General features: G+C 35.5%; 1 protein-coding gene across 3 annotated transcripts in view; it reads left to right on the plus strand.

The window, feature by feature from the left end:
* LOC131672448 (talin-2) overlaps positions 1-24,180 on the plus strand; it is an 870,100-nt gene that overhangs the window by 672,161 nt on the left and 173,759 nt on the right. For all 3 annotated transcript variants that reach the window (XM_058949681.1, XM_058949672.1, XM_058949665.1), the window contains exon 13: positions 19,178-19,921. In XM_058949681.1, coding sequence (XP_058805664.1) covers positions 19,178-19,921 — 744 coding nt within the window. The remainder of the gene's footprint in view (positions 1-19,177; positions 19,922-24,180) is intronic.

The following is a 24,180-nucleotide window of genomic DNA, read 5'->3' on the forward strand; positions in this document are numbered from 1 at the left end:
TTGAAAGATATGTTAAGGACATTCGCCAGCCCAGATGAGAGTTCTAAAGGTGAAGCCAGTCGCCAGGAAGAGGACAAACTCATCCGCAAGGCCCTGAACACTCAGGAGCAGGAGGAGGGGGAGAGGAGACGGAGCAATCCAGATCTCAGGTCGCAGGAATCTTGCACCCGGAAGGAACCTCAGGAAGAATTATCCTTGAGTGAAGCTTTCCGGGAAATAGAGTACCTGAAGGAGGGAGTCGACCGCAACCGCAAGTTGGTTTGTCGAATCCTAGAAACCCTGCAGACTCTGCAGGGAATACAGGTGTGTGCGGAGCGTGAGGCACAGGACATGCGCCTACGAATACGAGAGCTGGAAGACGCAATGCATGAGATGGCCAATGCTAGCCGTTCTTCTCAGCGCGACTCGGTTCAACCGCGCTCCGGACGTAATGTGGACTTTCAGGACATATTCACCTGTTACTACGATTCTGGGATTCCGGGAAGCACACCGGTTCCTCCAAGACCAATACCCAGAAGAAGGGACGTCACCCCACCGGAAGCCCTCCGTGGAAGAGGAGGTGAAGAGGATCCGGAAGAATATGGAAGATCCGCACCTGTTCGACAGAGGAGTCGAAGCGGATCATCTGGCACCGGTCCTCAACTATCCTCAGGGCTCTCCACAACCCGAGATGTTGGAAAAATTGTCCGAGGATGGAAATTGAGGTTTGCGGGCAGTAGGGCACAGAGCGTAGATACGTTTCTGTCAAGGTTGGAAGATCTGCGCGTGGGCGCAGGGCTAACTGATGACGAAGTGCTTTGTTCCGTATCAGAGATCCTCGAAGGTAACGCGAGGACCTGGTACGATAACAACAAGTACCAGTGGCTCAGTTACGCAGAGTTCGTCGCTGACGCCCGGGATTGGTTCGGCACTAGTACGCAACAGCAACAAAGGCTGTTGCAGGAAGCCCGGAACCGGTTCCAGGGTGAGGACGAACTAGTGCGAGACTACGTGTCCAACCTGGTGGCTCTTGTCAATAGACTAGAACCACCAATGCCCTTGGAGAGGTTATTAGACCTCCATGCAAACCTCCTCCCAAACATCCAGATTCAGCTGCGTCGGAGCGAGATGAAGTCGATACGCGAATTCAACAGGCGGGCGATCGAGGTACAGAACACCTTATCTTACGGTCGTCGTCCACGTGTGTTCGCCGACCCCAATTCGACGATCTTCCCTCAACACGCCTACCAGCCGAGCAAAAGAACGGCTGGTAATAAATCCCAAACCGCTGCAATGGCCAGCGAAGGGAAGGCGCGTGCGAAGAAGGAGGGAGATCCGCAGCGCGGACAGAGCGTGGAGAACCCTGCCAGGAAGCCTACCGAACAAGCATCGGTATCGGCTACGCAAGCTTCCACTTCTGATAAGAAGATGGAAAAGCGTCTGGAGGGCATCGAGCGGATGTTGCGCAAGTTGGCCAATGAAAAGCAAGGTAGCCCTCCAGAACAGCGTAGGAGCCGATGGCGTGGGGGAAGGAAAAATTCTCCTTCTCCCAGGTCTCCTGGCGAGCTGCGAGAAGGACAGAGGCGGAAGATCGACTTCACCAAGCCTCTCCAGTGTTCCGCTTGTGGCAAACTGGGATTTAGTCGTAAATTCTGCCCAGATTGCAACAAGGGAAACGGCAAGGAGAGCGAAAAGAAGAGGTCATCTTCGCGCCTACAGTAGATTCGACCTCTCGCTGCGGGTCGCCGATGGGAACCAGCAAGTTGTCGGCGACCCAGGGATCCAAACAGGTCCTAGAAGGGCATCAAGAAAGCCAGGGGCCTAGCGGTATGTTGGAGCAGAAGGCGAGCGAACCTGATGCCAGCCCTCGGCAGAATAGAGGAGTGGTCATTCTGGAGGGACCATATGGCCACATACAAATTGTGGAGGAGGGGGAAGACTCCAGGGAGAGCCTCTCCACACAAAAAGCTCCTCTGCCGATGGGATCCACGAGTAGAAGCAAGCCCACCGTCGTCGCAGCAGCGGAAGGGAAAAAGCCGCTGAAAAGCACGACGAAGGGAGGCAAAGATGCGTCTCGTGGATATGACCCTGAGGATGAGACCAGGTGGTGGTTGCGGGTAGACATAAGTGACTTTAAAATTAGAGCACTTTATGATACCGGCGCCTCATCCACGGTCATGGGTTAATTAGGTCTGAGATTGGCATCAGAGATGGGACTCGGATTGAATGTGATCAAAGCGGGCGATGCAAGGCTCGCTGATGGGCGCCCATGCCCTATAATTGGTCATGTGATGTTCCCCTTTAAAGTAGGAGGAATAACGAAGGAAATCAGAGTCGCCATTACGCCACTGCTCACGGATGACTGCTATGTAGGCGCTAACTTTATAAGAGAGTTCCGCGCAGTTTTGGATTCCGACGAGGATGAGTTATGGTTTAAGGACGCCCAAGTGAAAGTACCAATGGAAGTAGCTGGAATTGATGGTACGGCTCGCACCGGTAGGACTGTGGGAGGCCACGGAAACACAGCTGAAGGAAATAGAAGACCTCGTTAATGGATTGATTCCTGATGGAGGTCAGGCTTTAGGCTGTGCCGTGGGAATTGAGCACGAAATAAATGTTGGAAAAACCTTTTTTTTTTATAGCGCTGGTAAGTGTAAAATTGGGTGTTTTTTTCTTTCAATACAGTAATAATTGTCAAATACTTTTGCGAAGTTGTTGGCTGAATTTTAAGTTTTGTCTTATCATTTTTATAGTGTAATTTTCATCGGTTATTGTCTATAGTAGATTTTCTAATAGTATAATTTTTTCTATCTTGTTAATGAAGAACAGGGGGGGGATTTGCTTTTCTACTTATGTGCTTTATTGTTTTCGTCTTCATTGTGATTTTTTTTTATAATATTTCATACTTATTACTTGTGTTACTTAACCAATAGCCCGATAATTGGATTTGCTGTTTTTTTGTTTTGAATTTTTTTCTAGGCTATTCCTTTCGCTTTTGCCGCTTGCGACTTTCTAGTTTTCGTTGTTTTTATTAGGAGCGATGTTGTCATCTTTTGACTGAGTAGCCATTTTGGCCGTTGGTTTTTTTTTATTTTATTAAATTAAATTTTGAATTTAACTGTTAGTTTATTAATTGGCTAATACTTTAGCTTTTTGGGTAAAGTGCAGTGTTGACACGTCTTCACATCTCAGTGATCAAACTCTGAGTGAACTGAAAAAATAATTTAGTTATTTCGGAACACCTATATCCTTGTATTATAATGACTTGCAACGTATTTTTCACAAAAGTTTTATTTTAAACATTGCACATACAATTCCGAAATTCAAGCGCTTAATAGAAACCAAATTTATCCGGGCATTTATGAAAGAATCATCAGACTTGCAGAAAATTTATGTCGCGAATAAACGCTTTTTAGAACAACATAGCGATGTAGCAAGTTTGATACTACTTCAATGTGATACTAATTCCAAATTTCTAAGATGATTGATGTAATAAAGACCATGTAAAAAGTCTGGCATACGTTTTAGCAGGCAGTTCAGAATTAGAGCTCCATTTACTTACCAGTGCGTCGATTAAGTGTTTTGTATATTACTTTGACTTGTCTTGTTAATTTTCGCAGTAAACATATCTAAATATTTGTTATTTTTCAATAAATAATATTTAGTGGTTATAAAGTGAGACATAGTAATAAATAATTATCTATCACATTTATTTAATTTATCTGCATTTCAATCAATCATAATTTACTCTCCATTATGTTAAGAAGTAAAGCGAGGCTTACTTCATTAGATACATACTGTTACGCGTTGTTTATTATTAATTTAATAACAACTCGTAATAGTGTAGCGATCCAGGGACGCATTTTAATGTTTTAGTAGAGGAATTTGCTTCAATATTTCAAATGTACAAATACTCAGCTCTGTCCTGCGTCTCCTCAAATCTTAGAAAATTAAGATTTATGTAGAATACGTTATAGAACAGCCCTACATTTTTATTTATTCGTTTTCTACAGCCTGGGACGCTGAAGTGAGAGATACTCAAATAACTAATACTATGTAAAAATATTGTCGTGCATTAAAATAGGTCAATATATTTAATATATAATTAAAATGAGTTCGCTAATACAAACATAATATCCCAGTTAGCACAAATTTATCTTTCTCAACCCTGCCAATCAAGGCAAGATTTGGCACAGTGCAGCCAGTCAAGGCGAGATCTTTTACGGCTGAACGAGCCAAGGCAAAACTTTTTTCAACCCAGGGATTCAAGGCAGGGTCTTCTACATCCTAGTCAATGAAGGCAAGATTCTAAGCAGTTCAATCACGCACAATCATAGCCAATGTAATTTATTTTAGTAACTCCTCAAAGTATCGCTCTTTCATCTTCTGATAATAATTTAATCGATTATAGAAGTTGTTGATGGCGTTGGTCATTCAGTATAATAGTACATCCCTCTAATATGTGTTGTTGCAAGTATAGGAAATTCTGGGGCTTCGTTTTAAAAACTCTATCTTTGACATAGCCCCACAGAAAATAATTAAGTACAGTTTAATCAGATGATCTAACTGACCTCTCAATAAATCCTCTAGAACCTATCCAACAATTGTTAAAAATAACGTCTAAATAATTCTGATTTATTTTAACCCTTTGAAGCACAGTGTCCATCCTGATGGACACATTGATTTATTGCTTCTTTTGCCATTTTAGAACAACATTATGGATTTCAACAGGGTCTTTTGCATTCTTTCAGTTCATTAATAGTTCAAAAACATAATTTTGCAGTTGAAATCAATATATTGGGTTATTTTTTAATATTTTTAAATGAACAAAGAAGAAAAAAATTGAATTTTTGGGGAGAAATTCATTATTGACGCGAATAATGAGAGTATCCCTTTCAAATTTGGTATACAAAGGTTTTTGGGGTCGCTGAATAAGAATTTGACATCAGATTTCAAAAATTGTGTATCCAAGATGGCGGATCTAAAATGGCGGGCAAGATTTCTTATATTGATACCAATACTCTAAAATTCATATCTAAAGGGTTTTAGGGGTCGCAGATAACGATTCTGATATCAGGTTTCCGAAATAATGCTTTCAAAATGGCGGATATGTATATTTTTATATTGGCTTGAATACTCTCAAACTCATATCTAAAGTGTCTCAATCTCAATGATAATCAATATCATACTAGTTTTCTGAAATTCTGCAGCCAAGATGGCCAAAGGATATGATTGATGTACATGCTTATTTGCATGACTTGAAAGTATAATATCTCAGAATAGTGGATACTTCTTTCACTCATTCTCGGCATTACCCGGAGCTTACGACGAGGATGTGATGAGTTCAAGCTCCATTTACGTTTTTTTTTGTATTTTTCATATTTTATATTTTTTTTGTATTTTTTATATTTTATATATTTTTTTTATTTTTTATATTTTATATTATTTTTTATTTTTTATATATTATTTTCTGCATTTTTCATGTTTCATTTTAGTCAATGAGTGTCAACAAATATATGGATGACTCCAGAAGCAAAGAGCCGATCTTTATTTATTTTTCGTAGGTCGGGGGTTGAGGGCCTTTTGGCGATTTGTATGAGCACCAAACACTTTGTATTGAATGTACTCTCCATGGGTCTGAGGGCCATATATATATATATATATTTTTGTTTTTTTGAGAGATTCATTCACCTAATCAGAAAACAAAATACTAGAATATTTGAAACAGAATACTAAATTATATTATTAGATTTGTTATCAGCACGACCGAAAACCCTTAGAAATTACGTTTCATGAAAATGAAGTCCCTAAAAATGAAATTTGATATCCGAATTTTTGGATCCGCCATTTTGGATATATTATTTCGGAAATCTGATATCAGATTCGTTATCAGCGAGCCCTAAAAGCCTTTACATTGAATTTTGAAGTATTCAGGCCAATATAGAAAATAAATACCTGTCCGCCATTTTGAATTCGCCATTTTGGATACATCATTTAGGAAACCTGATATCAGATTCGTTATCAGTGACCCCTAAAACTCATTAGTTATGAATTTTAAAGTTTTCAAGCGAATATAGAAAATAATCTATGTCCGCCATTCTGAATCTGCCATCTTAGATGCAAAATTCGAACAATCTAATGTCAGATTCATTATCAGCGACCTCAAAAACCCCTATATATAAATTTTCATCTAAATATCCTGGAGAGAAAAATGTATGCTTCAAAGGGTTAAGCGAGTTAGGTCAGGAAGCAACACGTAACGTAGTATTTGTTATGGAAAAACTTTATTTTTTATTTAAAAGAGACTTTAATTGAGCTAAGCATATATACAATCTCAAGATTGAAACACTGATTGTAAAAAGGTAGTTGGTGGCTGAATACGCGAAGAGCTCGTATAATATATATAATTATATACTATAATTATATATACATACGAGTATATTGTTGCATTAGCTCTGTCCAAGTTATCGATCACGACGTAGTGATACTCGTCTCAAACCGGCAAAGCTCACTGTCTCAATGGCGACGGCATTACTCGCAGGCCGTCATTCTCATTTTGTTGGGCGCGAACTATCGATTTGAACGACGCTCGTAGATTTATTAACAAATTCGTACATTGCTTCCATAGTGAGATGGGACACGATCTTGTTGGAAGTATGTGTACTCAAAATTTTGACCAGTTATTTCTATTTTTTTAGGGATGATTTGATAGCAATATATGATTACATATTTGGTCGCATTTAAATTCTCTTCAATAAAAATGGACCTATCAACTAATTACACTGTCCGACAAAATTTGAAAAAAGTCTGCATCTAGAGACCAGACAAGATATTTCTAAAGGGATTTGATGTACTAAATCCGCATTCGAGCTCAGAATGGCTTCATCGCCCTAAGTTTTCGAGATACCCTAATCTAAAAAGTTCAGAAATACATTTTTGCTGTTTTCCAACTCCTGTAACTTCGTAAAAAAATTTCTATAAATTTGATCACGGCATTTTAAAGAAAAACTCTTGCTCTTCAAAAGGTACTTCTCATTTTTATCAATATAATTTTTTTCGACGGAGATATAAGACAATGGAGTATGATAAACTAGCATTTTCGCAAATGTCATTTAAGCAGAAGAAAGTTAGGCTTAAAGATAATCTTCGCTAAAAAATAAAATATAATTCCAAATACTTTAATCAAAGAAATTTGTACTCGCTCAGCAATAACCTCCGACGACCGCTACATCCCAAGTTCCTTAACCAAGGAATCATGTACCCTGCTAAGTAATAACCTCAGTCATCTACATCCCAAGTATCTGAATCCAAGATCCCTGTACCCTCCAGTAACCCCTGCCTGCTACATCCCAAGTTCCTGAACTCACTAATCCTGTACCCTGTTAGGTTTACCACTGTTACTTGAAGTATGATAAATTTGCATATCATAAATGTCTTTTTAGCAGAGAAATGTTTCGCTGAAAAATAACAGTGGTCAACCCAACAGGGTACAGAATTTGTGAGTTCAGGAACTTGGGAAGTAGTGAGCGGGGGTTATTGGATGGTACCCGGATCTTGAATTCAGATACTTGGGATGTAGTTGACTGAGATTATTACCGTGCAGGATAAAGGATTCTTTCGTTAAAGAACTTGGAATGTAATGTTGGGAGGTTATTGCTTAGCTGAGTACAGAGTTCATTGATTAAGGCATGATTAAGGTATTGATTAAGGTTGATTGGGATTATATTTTATTTTTTAGGGAAAATTATATTTAAGCAAAACTTTCCTCTGCTTAAACGACATTTGTGAATATGCTAGGTTATCATACTTCATTGTGTGATATATTTGTCGAAAAAAATGATATTGAAAAAACCGAGTTGTCTATTTTAAAAGGGAAGAGTTGTTCTTTATAATATCGTCAAATTTGCAGAAAAATATTTTTTTTCACAAAATTAAAGGGGTTTAAAAACAGCAACAAGCGTGTTTTTCATATATTTAGGTTAGAAATATTCAAATATTCTCAAAAGCTTGTAACGGGGGGGATAAACCTGCAAAATGAGAAATTTATTTAAGAGCAAACTCCCACGATGCAGAGCAAACCGCCGCTCCGTTAACACGTATGTTAGTACGTGTATTCGCCTTAACGTCAGCTGACTTAACTTGGTTGTCTTCGATCAAGCAGAGTTGAACTCACCTTAAGTCACGTGCCTTGTGACACACGATGAGTTTCAAGTGTAATCGACTTTGCTCCTAATACACTTAATCCCCTAGCTATGATCGGATTAAAACTTAAGCCTATTTCAATTGTTTAAACTATTAGGAGAAATCATATGACGAAATCGGCGAATAATTTTAATAGATTTTATTAATAAAAATCTCTACAGTCTTTATCGGGCCGAAAGACTGACGCACGCGAACAGGATTTACAATTTAATAATTTTCCGGTGAGAAAGAGAGAGAGAGAAGATCCGAATATTGGCGCGATCTAACGCTCGGCGCGAATACAAAAAATTTAACACTAAACGGTTGAACAAAATACTTAATATATTTTGTCTCGCGATAATTAAGGGAGGTGCACCTACCCTGCGGTGCAATTACGGTGATCAGCCGTAATTGTTGATGCCAATAAAATGTATCAACTGCCTCCGGAACTGTTATATCAGCTGCGCTGTCTCGTACCGCCTATCAGCTGCAAATATGCTGCTACCGTGATGCTGTAATCTGCCGATCACGTTGTTGCACTCGCGCGCGTAATTACTCTGGATAAAACTATCACTCGGCGAGAAAACAGTGCAAACAAAATTCCGGCGATATCCTCTCGTATCAACAGCTGAGGCGTAACTGCTAATTTGAAAGATCACGCGCCCCCTCTCTCTCTGAATTCTTAGAACTAACGCGCGAAAATCAGAATCGCGAACGGTTCGATTAATTGAATCGACTACCGTTGCAAGCTAAGGATAATGGAGAAATTCTGAGCTCTGATTCAGATTTATCACATCAAATATCTTCGGATACATCAGGTCCAATCTGTGGGTGTGAAAATGTGTTGGCTTATATTATTAAATATTGTACACCAAACATTCAACTTTTGAGGGTTATGCGTCTTCTTGATAAGGAAGAAGAGGTACCATTAAGGCAGTTTTGCTTGGTCGCCTACTTCGCCCCGTCAACCATATATAACCTATAAAGAATTAGTGGTAAAGCCCGTAGGTGTGTCTCGTTGTTACACGCGTGGTAAGTAGATTAATATCATGTCCATTCTGTTCATAAGTTGAGTCATCATGTTTACTAATTGGCTATCATAGTTATTGTTTACTATTTATTGAGGTTGTATTTGTTTCTGTTCCTCTACTGTTGTGTTTACATTTCTGTTTGCACCCTGTGCGCATCTGAGACGTTTGGTCAAGCGATGTTTCCTTGTTAGTGCCAAGAATAATTTCTGTAGGAGAAGTTTTTTTCCATCGCAATCTTTTTTTACTGGCTATGTGATTTCTTCCACAATTTGCACATTTAACTTTTTTTATTTTGTGTTGGGTGAGACTTTCAGATATGAGTTGATTATTTGCGCATTTTACTCAAACTGGGTTCAGTGACAGTAATTTTTATTATAATTATATTCTTGACGGTGCGTACATTGTGGAATTTCTCTTTTATTTCCGTGAAGGCATAAAACTAATAATTTGTATTTATGAATTTCATAAATTTCTTTGTTGTTTTTCTTCCTTTTTATTTCAACGAGAAATATTGATAACGGTTGCTTAGATTTTTATGTTTGATGTTTATTATTCTTATTGCTTTGTAGTTGAATGTCGGTTTTCCATTCATGTAGATTTACCGATGGATGCATATTTTTTTAAACCGTTTTATTAGGTTCATTTTTCTTTTATTGAAAATTATAAAAATCATTATTTTTTCTTTCTAATTCTGCTATAAATGGGGTAAAAAGTTCCGTTTAATTATTTGAATTTTGATTTCGGTCTTTTAGCATTTTTAGTGGGAATTCATTTTCTGCAACTTGATGAAATAAGTTTCTTAACAGACTGATAATTAAAATACTATTGACAAAGATAGGTGGTAATTTCGTGGCTTCAATTATTGTAGGTGTTGTGAGTATAGGTATTTAACTTACCTATATTATCGCTGCTAGCGCTATTTCTTTTTTCTCTTACAACTTCAAATTTATTACTTGTTTTTACTGCATTGATAATATTTCCAAGCCAGTAGTCTTCGCTTTATTATTTTGTTTTTTTGTAGGCTATTTCTCAGCTTTTTGTTTTAAACTATTCTATACAGTTGATTCGACATTTATTTCTTCCGAATTTTTGGTACGTGTTAACTATACTACTGCAGTTATACTGTTTAGGTTTGATATACCTGTTTGTAACAAAAAGTAAGGTGACTTTTCAAATTTCACGAGCAACGTACTTTCGATTATCGATTTTTTTTGTTTTGATATGTTGGTACACTCTTCCCAAACATCTGTACCAAGTTTCAAGTGTATAGCATTTTTTGTTTCGTTGTGAGAGGCGTAAAGGTTATAAGTGTTTTGCGTGCTCGGGGATTTCTTGCTATCGAAAAATATGGATCAAAGGATTTGCATCAAATTTTGTGTAAAAAATAAAATAAAGTGCTTCGAAACACTTGAAATGTTGACGGTGGCATACGGTGAAACTGTTCTGAGTAAAAAAATGTTTACAAGTGGTACAAACTCTTCCAAGATGGCCGGGAAGATGCCAATGTCGAGCCTCACTCTGGACGCTCAAGCACGTCAACAACTGATGAAAACGTTCAAGTAGTGAAGAAAACTGTTCTGGAAAATCGTCGAATCACTATCAGAGAAGTTGCTGAGGATGTTGGTATATCGCTTGGCTCGTGCCATGAAATTTTTTCTAACGTTTTGGGCATGAGAAGTGTGTCAGCGAAGTTTGTTCCGAAATTGCTAAATTTTGACCAAAAGAACCGTCGCATGAGCATCGCTCAAGAACTGTTGAATGACGTCAATGACGACCCAGATTTACTCAAAAGGGTCATAACTGATGACGAATCATGGGTATATGGTTATGATATCGAAACCAAAGTCCAATCATCCCAATGGAAGAGCCCAGATGAGCCAAGACCGAAAAAAGCACGCCAAGTTCGATCAAATGTCAAAGTTTTGCTTACTGTTTTCTTCGATTACCATGGCGTGGTGCATCAGGAGTTCTTACCATATAGACCTACGGTCAATAAACAGTATTATCTTGAAGTTATACGCCGTTTGCGAGAAGCAATACGAAGAAAACGCCCAGAATTGTGAAAAAACAATTCATGGCTTTTACATCACGATAATACCCCTGCTCACTCATCGCTGCTTGTGTCGAATTTTTTGGCCAAAAACAAAACCATAATCATGTCTCAGGCACCATATTCACCGGATATGGCCCCTTGCGACTTTTTCCTGTTCCCAAAACTTAAGAAACACATGAAAGAACGAAGGTTTGGAACGATTGAGGAGATAAAGGAAAAATCGCTGGAAGAACTCAAGGCTATAGCGAAAAGTGTTTATGAGAAGTGCTTTGAGGATTGGAAAAACCGTTGGCATAAGTGTATTGTATCTGAGGGGGATTACTTCGAAGGGGACAACATAAATATTGATAAATATTTTTTCTTAAAAATACAAAGTCACCTTACTTTTTGAACACACCTCGTATATTATAACTTTATCGTTACATAATAATCTTAATTGTCGATGGCTCTGAGAGGCACAAACCAGCCTCTTCCATGGCGTTTAGAACGGTATAGGAGCAAACTTTTGCATTATAATTGAACCGACAATTTAATGTGGAAACTAAACCTCCGTAGTGACCATAACAAGCATGTGAAAATTTCATTTCTGAGAAATTTTATATTTCTGGCTCAAACCCTTGTGCTCTTGTGCGAAGGCCTAAATTTTAACCAAGTGAACTACTGTAATTTCATTATAAACTGATTATAAAATAAGTGAATTTGTGTATTTTTTTTATCAATTATGCATAACTATAAAATGATGTTGTACCTTAAAAATTATCTAATTTTCAATAACATTATGCAAGATGAGTGTATTTCCTTCTAGTTCAACAGAATTATTTAAGTTTATATCTTGTACTAAATATGAAATTCATGTATGATTTGCTATGATTCATGTAATGATGATGTGCCCATCACTTTCCTTACCAAATAGCAGTGGGCATTTTGTACTGTATTTAGTCAAAGCGATACATTTTCTAAAGATTAATTGTTACCATGTACTTGAAAACTATGCACTAAATCTGGTCATTCAATGTAGCTTAATCACGATGGTAAATATTCGAAGAATTTATCATTTTCATTAGTATTATACAGAATTAGATTTATTATTTTGGCTAATAAATATATGAAATTTCATATTATAAATATTTTTATATGGCAGCGATGTTTTGAATGTTTAAATAGCGTTTTCGCTAAATGTGGGTAGTGTATGCTTTCTATTTTTCAATATTATTATTCTATGAAGAAATGATTAATGAAATATTTACTCGAAAATGATTTGGGATATCCCTGCGTGGCTTGTGACACTTTTTTCCTCATAGAATTATGGTTATTAATAAATTCAATAGTTTAATAGTTTGTTTCATATTTTATTCTAGAATTTAATAAATAGACAAAAAGTAAGCGTCTCAAATAGAATTCGAAGAGTATTTTATTTTATATATGTATTTTCGGAATGTTTTCTTTTACGTAGCGTTTAAAACATAAACTTTACTTGAATACATATACGAGGTCAATCCCGAAAGTTTCCGACCTCCGTTCATATCTTTACCCAGAGAAACTCAAGTGACTTCCAGAGGATACAATTATCACCAGCAGCTCCTAACCTTCTTGTCAATAGCTCGAGATACCGATGAAACACCTTAGTTCCTACGCAACGTGTATTTGTTTACAATGATTTTTGTACGTTCGTCGCAATTCTTTTATTGCTAAAAATGACAGAACGAACCGAACAGCGAAATTGAATAAAATTTTGCTTTAATCTCGGAAAAAGTTGTGCGGCAACTTGTAACGTGGTATCTTGCCGACTAACAATCGTCACGGTACTTAGCGGGATAACATAAGAAATTACAATGGTTAAGACGATTGATAGAGTGGTACCATCACGCTCACTTAAATAACTTAGTATGTGAGTCGTGAACCGAATCTATTGCCTAACCACGGTAATTAGTCTATCGAAGTGTTGGACGCCAGGCACTTCTAATTATTAATTGGGAATAATTACTATTTCAGGGAAGTGCCATCCTGAACTAACCTGAATTAATTCCAAGAGTTTTTAGCTGAAGCTGTAAGCGAAACGTTTTATAAGGCAATTTATTATAAATATTTCGGTTTTTTACTTGATTGGGTATGTTAGGCTTACGAAAAATGATCCGTGAATTAATGAACGTAGGGATGTGTTTACCCGCAATATTTATCCGCGGCTTCGCTCAATTCGAGGCTTGACCGTGGCTTACCTTGACAGTAAACAGCTCAGTATATTTATTAATTGCCTTGATTCTCTGCGGAATCTTGAACTAACGTTTAAAGTCGGATAAACAGAGGAAGCAGGTTATTGAAATAGGTAAAGTAATTGAAGTTGTGTATGATTGAGCCGATTTATTAAATAACAATCTGGATAATTGTATCGTGTAAAATGAAATAACTAAATTCGATGTTAAGTGAAAATGACGGCCTGAGTTGTGTAGGCTGATTGCATAAAACTAATAAAAATAGAAATAGCCTTTTGATTAGGTACACGTTGCTGAACACTAATAACAATAAAAATTAAACTTGGAGATTAGGTACATGTACAATGAATTTCGAACGCGGACGCGGTATTACGTACTCCTCCTTGCACTAGTTACCTAACTCCTAATTTCGCTGATACGCGGTGCACTTACGCAAACTACAGTGTAGTGAAATGAATAGGCATGAAATAGCTGGTTAACAATAAGTCGTGCAGTACTCACTTTTAGACTGAGATAAAATTGACACATTTATTCAAATTAAAATTTTTATCGTCAACTTAGTGCCTCTAGTATATAACAACGTGATATTTATAAAAATCCCAGTTAGACACGGTGAGTATAAGCGAGCTATGGTGCTTCTAAACACAGGCACTTCGATTCTAGAAAATATATCTATAGAAAATATATAAAATAAATATAAATATAAATATAAATATATAAATATATATATATATATATATATATATATATATATATATATATATATATATATATATATATATATATATATATATATATATATATATATTTTGTAACGGGGGAGATAAATCTGCAAAATGAGAAATTTATTTAAGAACAAACTCCCACGATGCAGAGCAAACCGCCGCTCCGTTAACACGTATGTTAATACGTGTATTCGCCTTAACGTCAGCTGATTTAACTTAGTTGTCTTCGATCAAGCGGAGTTGAACTCACCTTAAGTCACGTGCCTTGTGACACACGATGAGTTTTAAGTGTAAGCGACTTTACTCCTAATCCACTTAATCCCCTAGCTGTAATAGGATTAAAACCTAAGCCTTTTTCAATTGTTTAAACTACTAGGAAAATTATATGACGAAATCGGCGAATAAGTTTAATAGATTTTATTAATAAAAAATCTCTACAGTTTTTGTCGGGCCGAAAGACTGACGCACGCAAATAGGATTTACAATTAAATAACTTTCGGTGAGAAAGAGAGAGAGAGAGAGAAGATACGAAAATTGGCGCGATCTAACGCTCGACGCGAATACAAAAAATTAACGCTAACACTGTTGGACAAAATACCAAATGTATTTTATCACGCGATAATTAAGGGAGGTGCACCTACCCTGCGGTGCAATTACGGTGATCAGCCGTAATTGTTGAAGCAAATTAAAGGTGCTCCTCAGATCCGAATCAGCTGTGCTGCCTCGATTGCAAATCTGCTGTATAATAGCTGTTGCTTTCGCTGCTGCTTCCGTGATGCTGCTACTGTTGCTGCTTCCTCGCTCACCCTTGCACACGTATCCAAAATCCAAGTAAACTTTTTTATTGGCAAATCGTTGGAACACTGTGCTAAACTATTTTGGCGGTACTACACACGTAACAGCTGAGACGTAACTACTAATTCAAAAGATCGCGCGCCCCCGCTCTCTCTCAATACTTAGAACTAACGCGCGAAAATCAGAATCGCGAACGGTTCGATAAATTGAATCGACTACCGTTGCAATTTATATATATTATATAAATATATTACTATATATTATATTATTATATTACTATATATATAAATATATAGTAATATATATCTATAAATATATATTATTTCTCCTAATTATGAATTTCCGTAGTCGCAATACTATTTCGATTTCGATGATTTTTGTTCTTAGCATTATCTCTTTCTCTATCACATTAATCAAGATACAAGCTTGTCTCTGTCTATTAAGCAAGTTGAGTGTGATGCGTCATCCTTTTCTATCTATTAAGGTATCTCTTTCTATTTAACATAGGCATAGATGTAAGTGGGCGTGACTAATGCGGCATATTAATATGTATATCAAGCAGCATTTTAATTGCTATCACACTCACGATATACTAGACAGATTTTCCAATTATTTTAGATAGATAATTGCGAGGGGATAATTTACATATTTTAATATACATTTTTGAGGTAATTATTAATACGCTTTTACATATTTTTACTATTGGAAATATTGAGTGTTAATTGCATACATAAGCCAAATCAGAAAAGCTGCCATATATATATATATGGGACGATCCATGTCAACCGGATCACTGCTGTATCCAAAATTTGATGTGACCAAAAAAATCGTGCAACAACTCATTTTAAAGCTTAGGATATCTACTTTCTGATGCTGTGTGCGCCTTTGCAAAATCCAACATGGCGGCTCCAATATGGCGGCTACAAGAGACAAACTCGTAAACAAAAAATTTTATTTTTCAAATTTTTAGTAATAAATGTTAAAAAAATTAATATTTCATATTTTTTTATGAAAATTTGGCTCATTTCCTACCAAAAAGTAACAGAGACCATTTTCGCTAAAATGAAAAATAAAAAAGTTATAATTTTTTGAAAATTTTCAAAAATAAAAACCTGCAATTTTTTTACTCAGAAGGAAATGACTTTGGAAAAAAAATTTAAGGAACAAAATTGCTTGAAATTCATCAAAACACAAGTGTGAATTTTTTCGAATTCCTTTGAGCGATTTTTTGCTTTTTGGATTTATCGGATTGTTTGAATAATTAAAAAACTTCCCAAGATCTTTTAAAAAAATTCAAAAAAATCGCTCAAAGGAATTCGAAAAAATTCACACTTGTGTTTTGATGAATTTCAAGCAATTTTGTTCCTTAAATTTTTTTTCCAAAGTCATTTCCTTCTGAGTAAAAAAATTGCAGGTTTTTATTTTTGAAAATTTTCAAAAAATTATAACTTTTTTATTTTTCATTTTAGCGAAAATGGTCTCTGTTACTTTTTGGTAGGAAATGAGCCAGATTTTCATAAAAAAATATGAAATATTAATTTTTTTAACATTAATTACTAAAAATTTGAAAAATAAAATTTTTTGTTTACGAGTTTGTCTCCTGTAGCTGCCATATTGGAGCCGCCATGTTGGATTTTGCAAAGGCGCACACAGCATCAGAAAGTAGATATCCTAAGCTTTAAAATGAGTCGTTGCACGATTTTTTTGGTCACATCAAATTTTGGACACAGCAGTGATCCGGTTGACATGGATCGTCCCATATATATAAGCAAAATCAAGAAAAATATTTTACAGACGCTGGTAACATAGAGAAAGTTTTTTATACGCCTACGCAAAATTCAGGAAAAGTAAAATACATATTCGATGTATTTTTCGGACGCACTTCTTGAGTTAATCGGCGCATTTGAGTTGTTCAGTAATTCCTTATTTTTCTTGCCTCATTTAGGCCTTTATAATTCTTGTGATTTTTCTCTCTTGTAATAAATGTTTTCGGCAGCGTTGGTTATTTTCTTATTCTTGAAGCGATCAGCCTTTATTGGTATGATGACTTTCGGAGGTTTTGGAAGAATAGCATGTTAAGATAATTATTAAATAATAGTAACGCTGGTGCTCATGCACATGAAATAAATAAATAAATAAATAAATTGTTAATTATATATTATTTTACAATTCACTGCGCTAGTGCAATTCGGAGTACAGAAAGCTGTCGCTGGCTTTTCTTGAACTACTTTGCAGTAATTTAATGATTCTCATTATTAGTTATTAAACAGCCCGTTACAAACTATTTGAATTTTGCAAACGGCCTTTAAAGATGAGTGTATGGACAAAACATAAATAAAAAAGTGGTATAGGCAGTTCAAAAGTGACCACACATCTGTTGACAGTGATCCTTGTTCTGATTTGTTTTTTCGATTATAAGGGCGTTGTGTACGAGATCTGTCCGGAAAGTATCGGGCCTACTTTTATATTTTCGTGCTAGCGTTATTCTTTATCATCTGGTGGATGGCATCCTTCTAAGTAATCTCCACTTGATTGAATAACACGGTTCCATCGATGTTTCCACTTTTCAAAACAGTCCTGGAACTCACTTTTAGGGATAGCCTTAAGTACACTCGTCGCATTGTTTTCAACCGTTGTTTTGTCACATCGAATTGGTGTCCTTTGAGTGGTTTTTTTATTTTTGAAAACAGCCAAAAGTCACAAGGGGCTATGTCGGGACTGTATGGAGATTGTCGAAGCAATGCGATATTGTGTTTGCTCAAAAACTACTGCACAAGATTGGATGAATGCGCTGGCGCATTATCATGATGGAGGAGCCAGTCACCACTTTCCCAAAAGTGCGGCCGTTTTCTTCTTACTGCATCACGCAAACATTTCAAAATTTGAACGTAGCATTCTTTATTGATTGTCTGACCTGTTGGTGCATATTCGTGATGTACATTACCTTCACAATCGAAAAAAAACAATCAACATTGACTTAACATTGCTCCGACTTTGACGTGTTTTTTGGGTCTTGGCGATTCAGAATGCTTCCACTGTGAAGATTGTTGTTTTGTTTCAGGATCATAACCATAAACCCATGATTCATCACCTGTAATAACTTTTCTAAGCACATTATCATCATTATTGACCATTTCCAAATTGTCCAGAGCGATTTCTAAGCGAATGTTCTTCTGCTCTGCTGTGAGCAATTTTGGGATGAATTTCGCACACACGCGTTTCATTCCTAAATTTTCGGTTAAAATTTCTGAAATGATAGTTTTTGGTATCCCAAGGTCTTCTTCTAGTTCTTGCACAGTCACACGACGATCTTGTTCGATTGCAAGTCGCATCCGCTCAATATTATCTGCGGTTTTTGTCGTCGAAGGTCGGCCGGAACGAGAATCACTGTCGACAGAAGTGCAACCATCCTTGAACCGTTTATACCACTCTTTTATTCGTGCTTTGCCCATACACTCGCTTCCGAAGGCCTTTTGCATCATTTCAATAGTTTCCGAACTCGTTTTTCCGAGTTGAAAGCAAAATTTGATGCAAATTCGTTGATCTTGTTTTTCAGTCATTTTTGACAATATCAAAATCCGACGAACGCGAAAAAGGCACTGTAAATAATGACATGCTGCGCATGAACTATACGTCCGGCAGGTGTCAGTAAGTAACCCATAGATTCATGAAGTTTTACTGTTGACGTTTCTGTCCGGTAGAGGTCGCTCGAACACTATGGCGCGACGATATAAACGTAGGCCCGATACTTTCCGGACAGACCTCGTATATCGGATACTTTTGCGACAGATTTCGTATTTTTAGTTCAAACTAAACCATATTTTGTCTCTAAAAATTTACGTTCGAATTAATCATCTTATTATTTTTATAAATTTTATAAACTATCATGAAAAATTACGTTTCTTTTTCTCATGACTATTGTCTGTTCTAGAAAGAAAGATAAAAGGTATAATGAGCATATCCCTCAATAGATTTGTAATACTTGTTAAAGTGAAAAAGTAAGGAGTGAGCACTCTATTTGACATTTTTTTAAATCGTATCAATTTAAAAGATTGTTTTCATGGAACTGTTTATATAGCATGGATATCATCATTACTGTTACTACTCTTGATGAATACTGTCAAATTTTTTAAATTTGACATATTTCTTATTATTTGATTTATATTTTTTATTTTCTTAACTTAAAATTTTGTTATTTTACAGTCGAATAATTCTGCTATGAGTTCAACGAAACTAGGACCACTTGCAATAGATCTTTCTCACAAGTATACACAGTTAATCGAAGATTCATTAGGTGCAATGGTTGTTACATCAAACCCTGACATATCAGTAAAATTAAGAATGTACATTCAAGAACTCGGAAAAGCATGCATTGATATAGTTAAATCAGCAGGTACTCACGGAATAATCTCAGATGAAATTTATACCAGGCAAATTTTTGACTATAGCAGAATAGTGAATGATATAGTATCTCAAGTTCTCACAGTTTTACAAGCTGGATCTCGAGGGACCCAAGCATGTATAAATGCAGTAAGCACAGTATCAGGTATCATTGGAGATCTTGACACAACTATAATGTTTGCTTCTGCGGGTACTCTTCATGCCGAAAATGAAAATGAAAAATTCGCTGATCATCGAGAAAATATGTTAAAAACTGCCAAAGCATTAGTTGAAGATACAAAAACGTTAGTTGCTGGAGCAGCATCTTCTCAAGAGCAATTGGCTGTAGCTGCTCAGAATGCCATAACAACAATTATTGAACTTGCTGAAGTTGTTAAATTTGGTGCAGCTAGCCTTGGAAGTAGTAACCCTGAAGCACAAGTCATGTTGATAAATGCTGTACGCGATGTTGCTTCAGCTTTGGGAGATCTTATACATGCTACAAAAGCAGCAAGTGGTAAAATAATCAATGATCCTACTATGGCCCATCTTAAGGACTCTGCAAAGGTAAGCATCAGATACATTTAAAAAATGTTGAATATAAAATAATAGATTGAGTTTCCATTATTACTAACACATTTCTGTCAGATTAGTGAAAAAATTCTATAAAATATCTTCAGATCATCTAGTTATATGCATAAGTATGTCGCCAGACTATACTAAAATTACACAAAGTTCAACATTTTTCGACTCCGTTCACAATAGTCTTAAAAAAAAACATGCAGGGACTCATTTTAAAGAGTAAAACAATACCTTTAATAGACCTTGAAGTTAAAAAAATAAAAATTTTTTCTATAGTAAAAAGTATTAAGACTTTCCTTTTGTATATTTCAATCCAGAAACACCTTTTAACTTTTGAACTAGACTACTCGCAAAAATTAAGGGATATAAGAAATATTCTAAATTTTTGGAATCATTTCCAATGAGAAATGACTCGGAGGGAAATGGTTGTACAAAAAAAAACAGAAATTATAGCATCAAATTTTTAGTTTGAGATCTGAGCTGTAAACTTTTTTAGCGTAGACGATGTTCAAGTACATAGTTATCAAAAAACCAACAAATAAAATTATTTATAAATTTATTTTCATTTTTAAAATAATCTGTTAACTAAGAAAACTTTTTTTTCTGTCATGGAATTTCAAAACTCTTTTAGGCAATTTAATCAGATTTGATTTGTTTTTTATTTCATTTTTTTTCAAGTTTCATTATCTCTGAATTTATGCACTATAAAGAAAAACTCCTTAAAAAATATTTATTTTTACACATAGAAAAAGTATTTTTTATCAAAACTAAATTTTAGAGAAATATCTTTTCTACTATTACAATACAATTTTTTAACGAATTTTTTTATGAGCGAAAAATCTGAGTTACTATCGAATAAATCATTATATATAAACTATATTTAAATTAAAGATTTACATAATTTACATAATTTAGTACCTTTCGACGATTTGACTCAGAATAAATGCCTATCACAGCAAAAAATACAACTTTGTTCTTTTTATTATAAAAGCCTTGGATATATGGGATTAATGAAGGATGTAGATCTAATTTTTCAATGTCAAAGTATTCCCAAAAACTCTTAAAGTTACGGAGTACTACGATTTTTCTTCTTAATACCTCGAAGGCTCAAAGTATCGTTTTTGTCAAGCAATTTTTTAGTTTCATTTATTTTATTAATTATAAAATATTTTTTTAGCTATAATAAGTAAATTTTGTATTCAAAAACAACAATTTTTTCTCAGCATATACTTAATGCTTCATTATCATAATTTTTTACTTTTAACACTTACTGCCGGCATTACGGGTATTCAAAACTATTTCATGTGGAAGTTGCATGGTCGGATTTATGCCTTTTACACACCCGCACTCACGCGCGCGCGTATGTGTGTATGTGTGACATTCTTTGGGGTGGTATCGCACCCAGTGGTTTGTCAATTCCACCATATGTAACGACTCCAAACTCATCCTCCAAAGACTATGTATATGTTTGTGTGTGCGGCTACAGCGGCTACTTTCTTAATTCCCTCGATTACTCTAAGAGCTTGCACAATTTCTTGGTGAGATGCATGGTCGTAAGAAGATTCTAATGCAACTTTTACTATTATTAAATTTTTATTATCGCTTGTCGTAATAGCTCAAGCGCCACACTGGTTCTTATTACGGCAATTCCAATACCACTGAGCAATTGTATCTGAATGTTTGTAGTACAAGAACCAATCTATGTGTGAAAATTTTTATATCTGTGGTTTTATAATTTAGACTATTATTGATTACTTATTATTTGCTTTGAATTTATTGAATAGAAATATTTCAGCGCTACAAAAAATTTTCAAATTTACGGTCAACCTAATTATAACATAAGAAACAAATAAATAAATAACTGTTAGATATGAATATGCGATTAGCCAATTTACATTTTTTGGGAACAGTTTTGGTTAGAGAGAAAGTCCTTAGGGAAAAATTTTTATTGGAAAATGTAATTTGAGAAAAATATACCCCAATCTTATAAATCCATTTGGTTATAAAATTGTACAAACTACACTTTTGAATATGTAATTGAGTTTATATCCAGTTGTGGGCAATTCTTGGCTATTTTAAACAGTTTACGAGGGTGGTCCGATAAGTACTTAGCCACACCGCCCGATGGCGCCACTCTCGCAAAAGAAATATTCTATCACGCAGTACAACCTTCTCGATGGTTACTGTCAAGATTTCAGCCGGATCGGAGGTGTAGTTTATTTTTGAGAGCGTATGAAAGCAAGTGTGTCCGTTGATTTTTGAAAAATGGAAAAAGAGCAGTATCGGTCGGTGATTCAATTCTTGTTTTTGGAAGGGAAATCGCGCAGCGAAATCAAAAAGCGCTTGGATGCTGTGTACGGTGACTCTTCTCCTTCGATAGCAACCGTCAAAAATTGGTTTAACGAGTTTCAACGCGGTCGCAAGTCGATTTTTGAAGAGCCACGTCCAGGTGCTCCGAAAACGGGTACCACGGAGGATAACATGACAAAAATTCACGATCTCGTATTGGCAGATCGACGATTGAAGGTGCGCGAGATAGCTAAGATCGTAGGCATCTCAAAAGACCGCGTGGGTCATGTCCTGCATGAAATTTGGGGCATAAAGTTTCAGTCGCGATGTCGCCGTCAAGCGGTGCGGAAGTGCAACCGCCTGACGCATCATCGCTACATAAGCATTTCAAGTGTCATCCAAATACAAAAGTAGGAACAGTTGTGTGTTTAGTATGTGGAAATTTCTATCATACGAGTGAAATAGTAGCAAAAATCAATGCAGGAAATGCAATCAAACTAATAAACAGCTCATTCATAATATGCCAGGAGCATCCAAATTTTGCACTAACATCAAACTTGCCATATAGGGACTTAAGTGAACAAGCTAGTGCTTTCATAACACAATTCAAACTTGTAAGTAGAGAACAAATAAAACAGGAAATATTAAATGAGCTTGTGCATGAAAAGCAAATATTAAATGAAAAAGATGATTATATGGATATAACACAGATCAATGATTTGTATGAATTACAACAATTAAAAGCCGAAAATAACCTATTGAAAGAACTGTACAAAGAAACAAAAGAAAAAAATGAATTGCTCAATGAACTACTAATTAAAGAAAAACAAAATAAAAATGCAAATACTAACATTATGAAAAAACATATGCTGAAACAATTGCACTACCAAAACCTAAACCCAAAAGAATACCAAGATTAATAATAAAGAAAAAGAGTAATGATAACATAAACTTAGAAAATCAAGTAGCACATTACTTAATTAAAGACAAAAACATACAAACAAAAAGTGTACAAGTTAAAAATACTGACACAATAATTATCAACTGCATGACCGAAGAAAATGTCACAGTGTTAGAAAAAACTTTACAAAAAAAAACTACCGGCACTTACTGTTCTAAAAGAAGAAATACGTAAACCGATAGTTAAAGTAGTAGGAATTTCCAAAGCTTTCTAAACAAATGTAAAAGATATAGAAACTGATATTAATGCAAGAAATTTTAGTCAATACGAAGAAAAATGCAAAGTAAATCATGTATTTACAAATGAAAAAAATAAAACAGTAACTGCAATAATAGAAGCTCCATCTATTCTATATAAACATATAAAAAACAATAGTAACAAATTATTTATTGGATGTCAAAACTGCAGAGTCTTTGACGTCATCAACACATATCCGTGTTACAACTGCTCAGGTTTTGGCCACGGCGGCGGAAAGTATGAAAAAGCAAAAAAAGAGCCAACGTGTTATAAATGTGCTGGCAAGCACCAAGCAAAAATGTGTAGTAGCAGCATACTCCAATGTCCAAACTGCATTTTCCACAATGAAACATATAGTAAAAACTACAACGTAAACCATAGTACAATCGACAGCGAAATGTTGAAGTTTTAAAAATGAAAATAAAAAGGTATATTGAAATGATAGATTATCCAATTCAACCAACTCATCAAAGATATTTTGGTAGAATAAACTTTGAAACAAACACCCGCAAGATATATAACCGTCCGAGAATAAATAACAGTTTATCGTTATCATCATTATCTACTCCAAGTCCAACAGGTAATAAAACCAGGAATACTAAATAGTTTTCTGCAATATTACAATATGGATAACAGCTTGTATGATATTATATTTGAAAATGAACATAAAACAGATAATATTGATGATCTAAACAAATATATATGTAAAGAAAATAATATCATTCTTTGTATAAACATCAGAAGCCTAAAAAAAATT

This window comes from Phymastichus coffea, unplaced genomic scaffold (genome assembly GCF_024137745.1).
Source record: "Phymastichus coffea isolate CEN01 unplaced genomic scaffold, Cenicafe_Pcof_1.1 PCOF00011, whole genome shotgun sequence".
Lineage (NCBI taxonomy): Eukaryota > Metazoa > Arthropoda > Insecta > Hymenoptera > Eulophidae > Phymastichus > Phymastichus coffea.